General features: G+C 39.3%; 1 protein-coding gene across 1 annotated transcript in view; it reads right to left on the bottom strand.

Moving 5' to 3' along the window:
* The window catches only part of MRPL48 (mitochondrial ribosomal protein L48), a 469,376-nt gene extending 453,845 nt beyond the window's left edge, over positions 1 to 15,531 (bottom strand). The window contains exon 1 of the mRNA XM_044072213.1: positions 15,405 to 15,531. Within this exon, the coding sequence (XP_043928148.1) occupies positions 15,405 to 15,425 (21 nt within the window). The 5' untranslated portion in view covers positions 15,426 to 15,531. The remainder of the gene's footprint in view (positions 1 to 15,404) is intronic.
* Positions 15,532 to 16,417: the final 886 nt, after the last annotated feature.

Raw genomic sequence — 16,417 nt, 5'->3', positions numbered from 1 at the left:
GAGGCAGTTAGCGAGCACATGGGTAATGCAAGGGTTTACATTTGGTTATCCAGCTTATCTGTGATGCGAGTGTGAGGAATGGTGTTAAAGGCCTTAGTTACACTGAGGTGTATAATGTACACAAATTTGCATGTTCTTCGTCAATCCGTTTTTATGTGATCTATAATAACACATTTCACTGTTTTGCAGGTACAACCTTTGAGGCTTATGGGTCTACAGTTACCAGGATCAGTGGTGACCTCCCTTGTGAAAGAGAATGACCACAGCTGTTGTCCATGCCACAGGCACAAAACAGTGCTTCAAACTGACAAGGAAGCACATCAGCACATTATCAAGACCTATGGAGCTAGTTTTTTTCACTTTGGAAGAGTTTTAGGACTTGCTCCAGGGAAATCTTTAGAAGAAAGGCTGATGGGGGTCATGTGCGTAGAAGCAAGGTGGAGACATGGGGAGAGGGGGTTGTCTTGCATGCTAATATGTTGGCTATGCCTTCAGAGCAGAGAAGGTAGTATCATTGTGTGTCAACTCTAAGCAGTGCTTTGTACTGTTTCTATGTTTCTTGACATGGCTGACCAAAGACTTGTGGTTTTCTTTGGCAGATGTGATTACTTTCAGTTTGCTCATAGTTTTCAAAGATTTGATTTTTGTTTCAAAACTCTTTGTTTAGCTTCCTAAGTTTATGATGCATTTTTCAGTTTTTCCAAAGGAACAGTACTTTTCCCATTAGATATACAGCTTGTTATGCTGAGGTTCCACCAAAAAGAGATTTATTTGTAAACTTGGCACTCTATTTTGAATCAGCACTAGAGTCAAAATACATGAATTTTGTTGGGAATAGAAGTTCTTTGAAAATGTGAAGGTGTTTCCTACTGGGGCCTTAAGGGGAGGGAGAAATCTCTGAAGAGAGTATGATTTGTGAGAGCTTTGGAGGGAGTTCTAACAGAACCAACCGATGATTGTATGATAATGTGAACTAACCACAGATGGTGTAATTATAGGCACAAAATGCAGTGGAGGTTGATCTGTGATAACCAATTTCTTGTTAATACCTCCTCCTTCATGAAGCTCCAACTCAGCTTCCTGATTCGAAATTCCATTAATCTCCCCACCACCAGTTACTGTGGCAGAAAAACTTACCGCCCTAAGCAGTTCCACAGCATTCTTAGCTTAACTGTGCTGTTTTCTTGTATTAGATTTGCTTTTTCTTTCAGTTTATTTTATGCAGTTCTTTTTTTTATCTATATTACTTTACACAAATCAGTCTACCAAGTACCATGCCTTTACAAATTTAATGACAAATGATGTCACTATGGTATATTTACATGTCTGCACTGTTAATTATTTTAGGATGCTGTAGTCTGCATTGTTTAAACTATCCTGAATGTCACATCTCATACAGCTATTACTTTGGATTCCATTAGTTATATCTTTTCTCAGTGGGCCTCCACTAAAAATGAGCCTCACCAGTTAAACAATCTGTTTTATATATATATATATATATATATATATATATATATATATATATATATGCACACATACATCATACAGACATACACGCATAAATACATTATTAGATGCTCAAGTTGATTATATCTCTAAGCTCAATAGGTTGATTTTAGACTATGTAGATAAAGTGCTTCTATAAAACAAATTCTCCTTGTTATTCTGAAGTGCAAGCAGCAATGAGAGCCAATTAGAATTTGCAGGCCTTCCCTGCTTTTCTTTACTGTTAAAAGGAAGTACACTTACATCATAAAAATGAGAATTTTTGGTGGTGGTGGTGGTGGTGGTGCGGTAGCGTTGTCGCCTCACAGGAAGATGTTGTCCTGTTCGATTCTCAGCTAAAGCGTCTTCTGTGTGGAGACATGCATGAATGGGCGTACCTTCATTGAAGGTTGTGCGTCAGAGCTGGCAACTCAGCACGTAAAAATCTACTGCCAATCATTAGCGGACCGGAGTTCCACTGTGGCGACCCCTAACCGGGAAAAGCTGAAAGAGAACAACACTAATAAAGACCCTTACTGAGATACTGGTTGACTATAACATTTAAATACAGTTATTTAGTTTATGTAAAACACAAATTGAAACTATAGGAGGTGGCCAGGGGGGGGGGGGGGAGTTGCAACAATTTTTCATCACGTTTGAATGGGTAAGTGACCTTAGTGAAAACCCTTGACTGGAGCCAGTGCAGTGCAACATTACTAACATAACTGTTGCTGTATATAATGACTAACCCACATAGGTGTTCAGTTTCCGTTACAGTTCTAGACTTTAGTAAGAGGTAACGAATGAATTAAGTAAACTACGGCATTCAGTAACGAACAGTTTTATGGCTTGTGGAGCTCAGCTCTGTTCGTAACATTTGTTGCCAACAATAAGATGCTGAGCTAATGAACAAATGCAGGTAAAATCAGTGAAGGTTCTAATGTAAAAATAAATATTCTCCTATTCCGACAACCACCTATTTTTCAAAAAAATATTGCATCAACTTCTATCACTTAATATTACTGCCATATATACTTTAGCATGTTATGCACAGTACTAATTTTGTGTGACATACTCCACCAAGCAAAGATATAATCAGCAATGAAAGGGTATATTATGTAATACTTCCTAACATGTTTACATCAAAAGGTGAACGCAAGCCTTTGTGCATTTTATTCATAGCCACCTGAAACCCCAGCATATTTATAAAAACAGCAAAGAAATTAGACAGCTTGAATAATTCCCCATAAACAGAGAGTCTCAATTATGACTTACCAAATAAGCACATCCTGCCTGACTTTTCCTTCTGTGACTATCACAATATAATTCTGAACAATATATACATGGCCAATAATGGAATGAAAAGAGAATCAGGGGACATCTGTGGCACTGTTTTAGGTTGTACTAAAGAAATAGTATAGAATTGGTTATCAATGTCAAATATCTGAATGTTTTATAATGCAAACTGCAGTACAAGCTCACCAAAATATGGGCTGTTTAGCTTCATACTGTTGTTGATATACTCCAATATAAGTTAAGAGCTTTGTTCTACAGTAAATAAAACCAGTTTGCTTACTTTACAACATTACAAGGTATTCTTTGGTTTAAGGACAAATATATAGGGAACTTAACAAATCAGATGTTTCAACAACAGATAGGTTCATAGGAGGTTACTAGGCCAGTGGCCCTAAAGCCCTTACAAGCCTAGCCATGTTAATCCCGAGCTGCCTCAATTGCCTTTGGTTAGATGGACGTAATTCACAGAGTGCGTCTATGATAAACACTGACTACTCCTGTATATGAGGGACATGGGTGCCACCCTCAGGGTGAATCTGCGGTCTCCTATCCATTCGTCAATGTTGAGCTTGAATAGGGTCAGTGAGGAGCTTTGATTCACATGAAATGGAAGTTTATTCCAGAGTAGTGGCAATCTCTGGGAGATATATCTGTCTCTCTAGCACAGTGGTTCCGAAACTTTGCAAGCTGGAGGACCCCTTTTATAAAGGAAAAAATTTTGACGGACCCCTATCAGCGGCGGTACACATACGTTAAATTTGGATCAACCCCCAAACCCCCCAATCAGCCCGCCCACCACCACACAGCCATTTCAGTGTCCCATTACTTGGTTAATTCCCCCAGTTGCCATAAACACTGTTCAAAATTCTCAGTGTGTATACTGTTTTCTGCTTTACTTCTACAATGATTACAGATGTTTGGAGTTAATTTAAAACTTGTATTTCAAATTTTATAGAGCAAACACTGATAGACATTTGCTAAAGCTAAACAGACATTTGCTAAATCTAAACAAAGCAATATAGTCTCAATAAAAACAGACTTAACATTACAACTTCTCTACCTTTGAAACTCACATTCACTGAAACAGCATTGAAATCCACATTCAAAGAAAATGCATCTGGCCAGTAGCAGATTAAGTTTACCTTTGGGCTGTTTTCAAAGCATAGGTCCCTTGCGAACATTTTTAGGAGCATGCAAAAGTTCTTTGATTCACCTTCCTGATTGTATAATTAAATTTTAATACACAATAATTAAATTATATCCCTTGTATAATACAGCACCACTTGGTAGTCTTCTTCATTCGGCTTTTCCCAGTTAGGGGTCGTCACAGCAGGTCACCTGTCTGCTCATGATTGGCAGTGGAGTTTTACGGTGTTGAGTTGCCAGCCTGGCACCTAACCTTCCACAGTAGGCACACACACACACATACACACACGCCTAAGGCCAATTTAGAGTGTCCAATCCACCTACAGCATCTGTTTGGGATGTGGGAGGAAACCGGAGCACCTAGAGGAAACCCACGTGACCATAGAGAGGACATGCAGACTCCACACAGTAGATACCCCAGCCGAGGATCGAACCAGAGAACTTCTTGCTGTGAGGTGACAATGCTAACCGCAGCTGCCCACAGCACCACTTGGTAGTACATGTTTTAAATGTACAATTCTGCACATTTTTCCAGTAAGCAGTGAAAAAAACATATGACCCAATAATGACAAAACCGCCCAATTGAGAACATTTCAACCATAAAGGGCCACTCAAACTTCTGTCATTACAATCCTCCAGTATCAGTCAATATGCACAATCTCTGCAGTAGTAAGTTATCTGAATAATTCTACCTTAAAGAGATCTGTAACTAATGAAAAGGTTGCGGTGGAGGTGCTGCGGTAGCGTTGTTGCCTCACAGTAAGACGTTGTCCTGTTCGATTCTCAGCTACAGCATCTTCTGTGTGGAGACATGCGTGAATGGGCGTACCTTCGTTGAAGGTTGTGCATCAGAGCCGGCAACTCGGTACGTAGAAATCTACTGCCAATCATTAGCGGACCGGAGTTCCGCTGTGGCAACCCCTAACCGGGAAAAGCCGAAAGACAAAAAACAACAACTAATGAAAAGGTTGCTGCTAGCAAACAATTTTATTTCAGTGTTTCATCTACAAATTCAGTGCCTGCTGCCCTTGAAGAATAAATTGCCTACTTAAAAAAAATGGTAAGCTGGTAATATTACATGGATGGCAAACTGAAAACAGGTTCATAGTTACTAAGCATCTCATCCAAAAGAGGACGTATTCAGGACTTCAGTGCCCACCCCCTAAAAATGCAAAACAGTATCAAGAATCCATCAATGTGCTGTGATAGTAGAACCCACAGCCTTCTACATTAAAATGAAAGCATGCTACCTGTTGTGCTACTAACACAGCTTTAAAAGGCTGCACCACAATAGTGATACTATTTGCTAACTAGCGAAACAAATCTGTTGCACATTGTAAACAGACTTAGCATGAGCAGCAGTAAACTTCTCTCCCCTTGAAGCTCACAAGTCATTGAAAATGCACTTGAAACTAAATTTCTTGAAAAATGCACCTGCCATAATGGGGGAACAGAGAGCCAAAACGTAGGACACATTTTAATATTTGATCTTGTAAACTTAGAAAGTTAATAGAACAAGTTTTGCATTAGTACACATTTTCTGAAGGCTATGAAGTTTGATGCTCAAATGTCTGCCATTATTTTCTGACTTCAGTCATCAATGATTTGCCAGGGATTTTCCAGAAAGACACAATTTTATTACAAACAGACTGAAAATATGAGGCAAAAATATGGACATTCTGCAAAAACCTGGACAGCTGAAGGGTATGCTGCTTGCCTCTTACACACACCTCTTTCTCTCTTACATACATACATACATACATACACACACACACACACACACACACACACACACACACACACACACACACACACACACACACACACACACCTGCCTCCCTCTTAAACACACACACACAAAACTACCTACCTCTTACACACACACACAGACATGTTACCTCTCAACCTCTTCAGCGCAAAAAATATGGACAAACCCTGTCATAATGTGGGGAACAAAGGACCAGAGCTAAGGATACATTTTAAATATTGCTCTTATAAACTTAGAAAGTTGACAGAACAAGTTTTGAATTAATACGAATTTTCTGAAACATATGAAATCTAAAGCTTAAAAGTATACTATTATTTTCTTCAGTCCTCAATGATTTGCCAGAGAAACACCATTTTATGGAAAACAGACCAAATAAGAAAAAAGTCTGGCGCACGCTGCGAATATCTGGTCAACTGACAGCTGCACTCAGGCACCGCTTCTTATTAAAGCCTTGATTAAATTAAAAAAAAAAAAAAAAACTTCATAAGTTCTGTCAACAAGATCGTGCAGATCGATCATCAGCTCTGCATTAATTTCTACTTGCTGGCAAAAGGGAGAGAGCAGACCCATACCCATACAATGACCAATATAAATATGGGACCTGTCTTACTTGGAGGGAACAGAACAGTTGTTTAAATTTCCCTCCAAGTTCTAACTGCTGGCAGAAAACACAGGGCAGGTGAGCAGCTGATCATGTGTAAGCCGCAAACACAGAAGTTGTTCCTTCTTCTCCTCTAAAAACTAAGGGCAAGCAGCTGTTCAGCCATTGCTCAGCTGCAAACAGGGAATTTTCTTTCTTGTTTTTTTTTTTTTTAAATAAATTGTGGATTAGCGGCACAACTTTTCTTTCTTCATTTTCAGGGTCGGGTCATGGATGATGCCCGAAAGCCAGGTGGGTGAAAGTGAACTTGTGGACCCCTTGAGTTTATCGTATAGACCCCAGTTTTGGAAACACTGCTCTAGCATGTTCTGCTAATGTCAGAGGCTAGGTTACGATCCCTAGAGTGAGTAACTCTCGTGCCATATGACTTGCAGATGTGCAGCCTATCCATCAGGGCAGGGTCAGAGAATGCCCTGTAGGCCAAGCACTAGTCGCCTCTCAGCAGCCTACATGATACAGAGTAAAGTGACAGGGCTTTCAGTCTACCCATGTAAGTCATGGTTTGGAGGTCTTGTATTTTCTTGGTGAAAAACCTCTGTGGTCTCTCCAGCTACTACGTGTCTGATGAGGTACAAGCAGAAGGGAGCACTGCACTCTATTAATGGTCTGATGAGGGTAGAGTACAGTGGAATTATAACATCCTTAGACCTGGATGCGATGCTCTTACTTTTATGAGATGTGAAAGGCTTTCCTTACCACTGTGGAAACTTTATGGTCGAAGTTCAGATTGCCATCTACATGTGTTCTCAGATCTCACACCACTGGGTTTTAACTTAAGGGGGTGCTGCCATTACTGTAATTAGCAGGGAATTCCACTTTGCCAAAGCAGATAATAATACATGTTTTTGCATTTAGTTTTAGACCGTGGCTTTGCCACCAGTCATTTGTCTGTGTTAACCCATCCTGTAAAATTTTAACATTATTGGGGGATTCAATAAGTGCACCCGATTTGAAATCATTAGCAAACTTGGTAAGCCAAAGGCCATCTAATTTAGCCTGGACTTCTGAGAAATAAATTCCAAACAGTAAAGGGACTAGCACAGATCCTTGTGGTACATCACTGGTGAAGTCAACAACTTTGCGTTCTGTCGAAGAGCCAGTTCTACCCATCTAGTGATGTAAGGGTTAATCCTCAGCTGGGAGAGTTTCTCAATGATACCATAGTGGGGGATTGTGTCAAATGCTTTGGTTAGGTCAAGATAGGCAGTATGCACCGTCTTACTTTCATCCAGGACTTTGGTAACTTTCTCGAAGAAGTCTATTAAATTTAATAAGCAAGATCTACCCCTTAATGAAGCCAAACTGGGTTGGGTATACAGTTTGAAGGTTGCTTATGTACTTGTTTATAAGGTCCATAATGATTATTTCCATGGCCTTGCAGATGAGGTTGGTTAGATTTATGGGTCTACAGTTCCCAGGGTCGGCTGATGGACATCTTTGTGCAACAGGGGTACTGTTGATGTTCTCCACTCTGCTGGAACAAAGTCAGTTCTCACGCTACAGTTAAAGAGAATACCAAGTAGGCCTGCTAGGTCCTGTTTTAGATTGCTGTTTTAGATTGCTTAACAAGTAACCTGGGATGTTATCTGGCCCTACTGAGGCAGTATTTTGGCCTTGGACAGCGCAGATATGACCTGATCTCTAGAGCTACTAGGCAGAGGACTGGCATCAGGTATGCCTTGAGGTATGGCTTGTAGGAACAGGAGGGTGAAATCTGCGCCAGATCTGTCAGCTAGCTGGTTGGCAATTTTCTCCAGTACAGTATGAGTGATGCCATCTACTACCAGTTCGGCACACAGCTGGACATTCCCTTTTAGATTTCATACTTAAAGAATGCCTTATGATTATCCTTGGCTAAGACTGCTATTTTACCTTCATAATTAGCTTTGGAGGATTTTACAAGCTTTCTAGTCTGCTTGTTCAAGCTGTGAAGAGAACTCTTCCTCTGCTGAGTCAGTTCCCTCTTGTTCTTGAACATCAATTTCTTCTTTTTGTTATATAATCTGTTTATACTTGAGGGCTTGCTTTTTTTTTGGGAGAACCTGCTTTTAATACAGTCAGGCACAACAGAGTCTACACAGTTGCGTAAGTGTTTACACAAGGCATTTGTGTATACATCTGCATAGGAGTCACGTCTGTGATTGCAGGGCATATAATACTTTTTATACCATTGCTTAGTAGGCTGTAGTTTGCTTTGGAAACATTTTTTTTAGATTTTTTGTTCCTGTGGTAGTAACAAGTTCAATAGTTACTTCGAACGAGACTGATTTATGGTCCAACCTTATCAAGTAGGGCATCATACAGGGGGGAATGCAGTGACCTCCCCCCCATGTTGGTGAGTACTATGTCTAGGACATTTGAGCCCCATGTCGGGGTGCATACTACCTGTTCCAAGTGCATTTGTATTAACAAAATCCAAGAAACCTCTGGGTGAGCATGTTCGTGCTCTTGTATGTCACCTGGTTGATGTAAGGATAGCTGAAATCTCCCATGACTAAGGTGTTGGTCTGTATGGCTAGTGACTCCAGTAAGTCCAGGAAGGCGGTATGCTTTTCTTGATTCATGGTGGGGAACCTATAGCTAGCAATGATGTGGTAGGAAATTTTTCCTATTGCACATTCACCTTTGGTGCAGAAGACTGTGGTTTCAATTCCTACACCAAGTAGATTAACTGCTGACATTGCAGTGCAGCATAAGAGGGGGTGAGATGTTAAACTGATGCCTCATCTGCCTGAGTCAGTGGAAACTCAGGTGGATATAAAAGATCCCACAGCACCCATCGAAAATAGTAGGGGAAGTTCCCTGATATACTTCTTGACAAAATTTGTTCAGGGTAACTACAATCCCGAGTCTCCTCTGAAAAGATGCTACCTATTGGGACTAACCCAGTCAACAAAGAGGACACACACATGCAAAAAAAAAAAAAAAATGAGCATCTCTTCAGAGTTGCATGATCTGCTGCACAGGTCTGATACTAAATTAAACCATCGCTAGAATAAATCAGTAAAATTCAGCAAAATAATCTAAAAATGTTTCCGCTGCTACAGTGCTTTACTGGTGCATGTACTTTAATTGGATCTTATTAGTGTTTTGACATATATTCTGACATGCTGAGCACGGAGGGGTAACAAACAGAGAAAACATGGGTAGATGAAAGTAGAATGTGCATTAAGAATGAGGAATTTAAAAATCATTTGCTTAATGTGGTGTTAAGGGGAGACATTTATTTACTTGTTTGTTTGCTTGTTAACAGAGTTAGATGGGCTGGCACAAGACCCTTTTTAGCCACTATCTGGGCCAGCAATACAGCATACAAACAATGCAATACAAAGTACTAAATGTACATCAAACTAAACAGAATCTGTGGAATATAAACAATAAGCAGCAATGTGAACAGAGGCATACAAAATGTAAAAAAATTCAGCGCACTTTAATAACCGGTTAAGCAAACTATATAAAAATAAGCATTACTATAAACTTAGTACAAACATATATAAATGAAAAGGCAGTTGTACAAATGTCCTGCTAAATTATTAACTATCTAAGGTAACCATATTACACATAATGCATGCATATATAACTACAAAACATACAGAAGAAAATCCAGCTAGATACAGCTTAACTTTGAATACAGATATTTAATAGCAGGAGATCTAAAGAAGCAATGAAGTTCAGAATTGACAAAATCTCTGAAGCAAATACATTTACATTATTTAGCTAAGTGCTCTTTCGACTTATTTTGAACAGGGTGAGAGAGTCCAAAACGGTAATTTCTTTGGGTAGCGGTGAGCCAGTTTATAAAAGGATCACTCACTAGTGACAAGAGAAAACAGGAAGAGTGTCTTGTACAAAAAAAAAACTTGTTAGCTAGTGAGAGGCAGCATCTGTCAGTGAGAAGTCTGAAGGTCAGGGTATTGAGTAGAGAGGTAGACCTTGACAAGGCTAGAAAGCCATTTAACTATTTTTGGATGTAAAATGATGTTCAAGTGCATTGGCCAGGTGACTAAACCTAAAAAAGATATTTTTTTTAATTCTGTAGTTTGAAATAATGAAGTGTAATAGCTTTTATAATGAAGCAGTAATGGATGAAGCCCATTCCAGTCTAAGAAAAAGTACAGAGACAATAGCCCACCTTGTTTCACTGTCATTTATCCTAATGACTTGGGGATTTTAACTCTACAAGGCAGCAAGTGGTGCAAGTGCTCTGCTTTCTTTCCCCATGCCAAAGATAAGGGTATAGGTGTACAGACAATGCTTATAAATTGCCCTTAAGTGTGCAGTTTGTATCCTGTAATGGACTGAATATTAATTAATTCCCTGTAAGATCTACATCAGACGTGTCCAACCTGCTTGCGGCCCTCAGAACTCTTCCATGCGGCCCCCAACCTCTAACTGCAACATCGATGTACGCATGCCCCAAAACACTTTTTGTTTTTGTGTTTTTTACACCTGTGACCTGTAACTCTGACGTTGGTGTGCGCATGTGCCAAAGCACCCTTCTGGTTTTGATTTTTTTTGCGCCAAAGAAGGATCTGTGTGTTCGTGCCGTTATTTCACGCCAAAGAATAAGTGTGTGTGTGTGTGTGTGTGTGTGTGTGTGTTCTTGCTGAAGAGGAACTTGTGTATGGATGTGCCGCCATTGCCTTTGAAAGGAACAGCACTTACCTGTGTTAATAGGTAAGTATGGAGTGAGTGAGTGAGTGCATGCATGAAAGCAGAATGTTTGTGTATGTGAAAGTAGAAGTGTGTGTGTGTGTGTGTGTGTGTGTGTGTGTGTGTGTGTGTGTGTGTGTGTGTATGTGTGCATGACAGAGAGACACATGCACAACGAGGCTGACGATCACTCTACCTACTGAACACAAATAAGTTAGCTTACAAATACATCATACATTAAAAGTACACTTCCATTAAATTGCAGCTTTCCTGACAAACAGAGTGCTGTACTGAATATGAAATCATACCTCTCAACTGTATGGATTTTCGCTTCATCTTCCAGTTTGTATCTTTTGCTTAGGAAATAAAAGTAGTCATTCAAGGTAATGCAATTCCAGGGAGTAAGAATGAGACAACAGCGTAGGATTAATGGGTCAGTAGTGGATTGACTGTGTGGGACAGTAGCATATAAAGTTGTGTTGCATTTTTCTGACAAACAAAAAAGCACTCAGTACTGTTTTCTCATTGGTGGGTTCTAAACAGTGGCAGATTGGACAACAATAAGCATAGCTTTGATGGATCATCAATACTGGCAAATCAGGTGGGCACAATGTCATCTTTTAAATGTTGGGGGTTTTAGTGTGCATGTGTGTGTTTGTGTTGGGAGGGCTGCAACAGTAGATGATTATTAAAGACAGAGACTTACGGACTGTGGAAAATATGTTTCTTTGTTTCAAAACCTGATACTTGGGTACTAGGCATGCTAAAAGTAGACTTTTTTTAAGACATAGCGTCTTGCCATTTGCAGTGGATGGATATTTATATTTAATGGACAATGCTAGCAGTATGAGTGTTGTCATGTAGGGATCTGGAGGATGCCAAGTCTACCATTGCCAATATCTTGTAAAGTAACCTGTAAATGAATATTGAGATGTTACTGAAAAAATACAGTAAGTGGGCTTAGAAATATAGTTTAATTAAACAATGTGCACTTGCAATTTGCACGCCATAATTTAATTTATTTCAGATAGTCCAGATCCTGGTAGATTGTATACCATTAGACTTAATTAGGGAGAGCTGTCATTCTAGGGAAATAAGCAGCCCTATTTTCAGTGAAAGTTCTGTGATTGTTTGCAAGTAGGAAGTTGCAGGATGTGGATGCAATGTGTTTTATTTATTATTTTTTAATACATTTGTCATTTCAAAGCATGATTTTCTTTGTTGCAAAAGAAGGCAAGATTGAAAGAGACATATAATGCTTAACTGACAATGATGGGATAGAAAGATTACGTGATGTATAATGTTTGCAGCTACAGTTGTTTCAATGGTGTCTGTGATGCATAACTATTTTTGGGCCTGTGTCCCACTCTTATTTTTTGCTTTGTCCCGACTTCTAGCTCTAAGGTTGAGAGGTATGGTTCCATACTAAATCAGAAGGTTGTATTTACCTTGGAAAACTTTTTAGCATAATTACGAGAAACAGAGCCTTTTTAATATCTCTGCTTATTTCCAATAAAAACTGCCATGTAACTTACAAATAACCTTCTTATTAAGCTACTTTCATTCTTTTGGAATTGACAGGTATGCTTCAGTGGTTCGGACGTAAGCATAGAGTGGGAATGTGACAGCTCAGTAAACTGTCAGTCTGTGAATAACTTCTGCACAAAGTAAAGTGTCTGAATGTCAAATGGCTTTAGATTGGAGGGAAGTTATATGTTTAGTCCAGTATGTAGTATGATCTTAGAGAGTTTATGGATTTCTTATTGATTTACTTTTTGCTGAGCAGTTGTTTGCTAGTTTATTGATGGTCCTTTAGGCAGTGGGAGATTGCATGGATGAGTCCATCTCTAGTATGATTTTTTTTCAGATATTTTGACTTCCAGGCAATTTCATTTAGGGAGTGTGTGTCAGGTGATTAAAGAGGTTGCCTGTTTTACAAGTAGGGCCTCCTTTTGTGACTGTGTGAAAGAGAGATTTAATATGTTTACCGAATATAATTTTGCAAATGTAATTCTTAGTTAAATAGACCTCTCTTCTTTGGCAAGTAGACTTGAGTAACCAATATTAGATCTTAGCCATCCAGCTAGGAAAGTTTAGTATGTGGATTTTCCAACTGGTTTGATGAAGGCTATGCTACTTACTCAAGGAGTACATTTATCCATCCAGTTGCCGTGTGGCTCAACTACACTGTTTGATAATGAGAGGGGCTTTTTACAGAAGTTGAAATTTTTGTGTCAAGAACCTGTCCGACAAAGTGGCTTGTTAATGTTGCAGTGAAGGCTGTGGTCTTCGTAGTGAGCATTTTAAGTACAACCAGTATTTCTGAGGTGGAGGAAGTCTCTTAAGGCAGGATCTTTCTTAGCCTGGAAAGCAAGCCAGTGATAAAATTTATAGGGGCCAGTGAGAGAGGAAAGCAAGAAGCTTTTTAGTCTGTTTGGATAACTAAGTGAACTTAGTCCTTTGATCTTTTTGTCAGAAATGGTTGTAGACTTTCTTTTGGCAGGGTGTTTTGCTGAGGCATATGCCAAAAGGGGCTTTGCACTCAGTAATGGCTCTTATAAAGGAAGAATACAGGGATGTTATGACCTCCTTGTCCCTGGATGCGATACTCTTATTAATGAGGTGGGCCATGTAAAAAGCTTTCCATACAACTGAGACAACATGGTGGTCAAAACTCAGGTTTCTATCAACCTGGGTGCTCAAGCACCTCACGACTGATTGTGTGTTTACAGCGATATTAATGTGATAATTTTTGTGGACATCACTCTCTCCAAATAGGATGATGCATTTTTGGCATTTAGCTTGAGGCCATGTTTCTGGCACCTATCATTTCTTTGGGTGAGACCCTCTTGTAGCTTATTCAGAATTGTTTTATTAAATCAGTAATGTGAGTTCTTTACTTTATTGCAAATTTGTTGGCTTATTTTTGTAGATTTTAGTATTGTAGGACTGTTTATGTTGACATTTTATGTAGTTGGACTGCTGGAGAAGTTTTCCCAGTGAGAAATGCTAGTGCTGTAGTGACTATCTGTTTATTTGTTAAAAAAAAAAATATATATATATATACATATATATATATATATATATATATAAAAAAAAACTAAGATCTTAGAGTGAACTGTTAGATTAAAGAATTAGAACGATAATGAGAATTTTAAGGCAAATATTAGGTATTTATTATGTGTGCCGCAGTGGTGCAGCGGTTAGTGTTGTCGCCTTACAGCAAGAAGTTCACCTGTTCGAATCTTGGCTGGAGTGCCTTCTGTGTGGAGTCTGCATGTCCTCCCCGGCAGTCATAAAGACAAGCAGGTAAGTGCGAGTGTGAATAGGTGTGCCTTCGTTGAAGGTTGGGCGTCAGGCTGGCAACTCGGCACCGTAAAAATCCACTGCCAATGATTAGCGGACCAGAGTTACGCTGTGGTGACCCCTAACTGGGAAAAGCCAAAAGACTTGATTAGGTATTTATTCGTTGTTCGAATGCACCGACAGTACAGCCAGGAGGTCGACTTTGGTCGTCCAGGGCAGCAAAAGAGTTAACTACCAAGTATACAAGAAAAGTAAGGATTACGATTACAGAAAACAAGCAATTAGATATGCCTACGCTTTTACCTTTGGGACATGAACGGGGTGCGACACTTAACGAATACAGTTATGTCTGCGGTTGAAGAACTATGTGCATGTTAGTTAATGCAATGGAAAACATCGTACCAACTATAACAACTGGTTGACTGACTGTTAACTGGCAACAGTCGGTGAAGATTCACGCAACAGAAAATGATCAAATTTAACTAGTCTGAAAGCAGTGTTCAGTCTGTAATAATAAACACACTATACAAAACATATGGGGATTTTTTTTCTTAAGGAGTGCTGCTGCAGAAAATAAATACAAATCATCCCCGAGGTCAGGATCCAGTTGTGCGAGTATTTTGACTTTTTGTAAGAGAACAGCAAAATAATGGGTATAGTTCCCCATACTAAAGGGGTGGCGTAAGCCACAAAACAATGGGCTAGGCTTATAAATGCCCTCGGGCAGATAGCCTAGTATGAACCTATGAACTAAATGTTAACGCTTGAAGAGTCAAGGATACACGGGAGTCGGAGGTAGATGTCACTTTCGTAATGCCTGAACTTGGACTTTTTCAAATCTACTCCAACTATGATCTTCCATCTCAACAATGCTCCACGCACGTAGAATGCTAAAGTCAAAAAATCTAAAACTGCCTGCTTACAGAAACAGCAAATGTCTGGGAAGTCACTTTACCCTGACAATCACATCACATTCAGAAAACCACTATGCTTCGTATCTTGTAACATTTTCCATTACTGTTTCTGTTTCGATCGTGCATCTTGTACAATATACAACAGTCTTTCAGTCAGCCAGTCTTAACATCTTACCTTCGGTAAGATCGGGATCATTACTACAAATAAGGAATAGCTTCAAGAACCAAAATGAACACACGCTTTTATCTACAGAGAAATGTCCTAATAAACGCCACCTGTTCTACACTTTAAATCGTCCGCCAAGCAAAAAGAAACTATGTTGCTGAGCCATGGTTCCTAACCAACTGCTGTTCAAATGGGTATAGTCGCGGTGCTAATTAGGGCTTGTATTGGAGGAATGAATTTCTGAGAATCATTCGCAAAATACCGACGGTTGATACTGTTAGTTTCATATTCCAATGAATGATGTGTTGTACTGAAGTACGTACTATTGTATTATTTTCTCCTTTCCTTCCCTTTGAATCTCATCTATTGTTTTATCTCTGTTCTCCCTACAATGGAAATATACATTTAATCATATCCCCCCTAATATCATTGTTTACTTGCATGCTGCATAGTGAATATGTCCAATGTTTTCTATTTATTGCATTATTTACTGTTATTTTACTGATTAATGCCTAACTCGTTAATGCCTCTGCTAAAAAGAAACATTTAGTCTAGCACAGTCGGACAGTCCCGGTAAACATGTGCAGTAAATACTGCTAAGTACACTGTCTTTAATTATAAGTAGAGTTGCTGCTACTGAGATTTGTCTGCATACATCAACTGGACATAAGCTGATTTAAGTATATTTCCTTCATTTTATTGTGGTTGTTATAACTTGGGGACTGATTTCTCAGATCTAGCTCTGTTGAAACTGTCTTGTGTGTGTGTCTGAAGCTCTGCACTAGTTGTTAAACTGCACTGAAATTCCTTTAAGTGTTAATTAGCTTGGGGGGTTTTCTGATAACTTTAAAACCTGTGTTGGTTACATCTCTGGTAATCATTTTAAGTAGAGTTGCTGCTACTGAGATTTGTCTGCATACATCAACTGGACATAAGCTGATTTAAGTATATTTCCTTCATTTTATTGTGGTTGTTATAACTTGGGGACTGATTTCTCAGATCTAGCTCTGTTGAAACTGTCG

The sequence above is a fragment of the Protopterus annectens genome, chromosome 5.part0 (genome assembly GCF_019279795.1).
Source record: "Protopterus annectens isolate FY-2018-M chromosome 5.part0, PAN1.0, whole genome shotgun sequence".
In the NCBI taxonomy this organism is placed as follows: domain Eukaryota; kingdom Metazoa; phylum Chordata; order Ceratodontiformes; family Protopteridae; genus Protopterus; species Protopterus annectens.
This window is presented reverse-complemented; position numbering and strand designations above follow the sequence as displayed.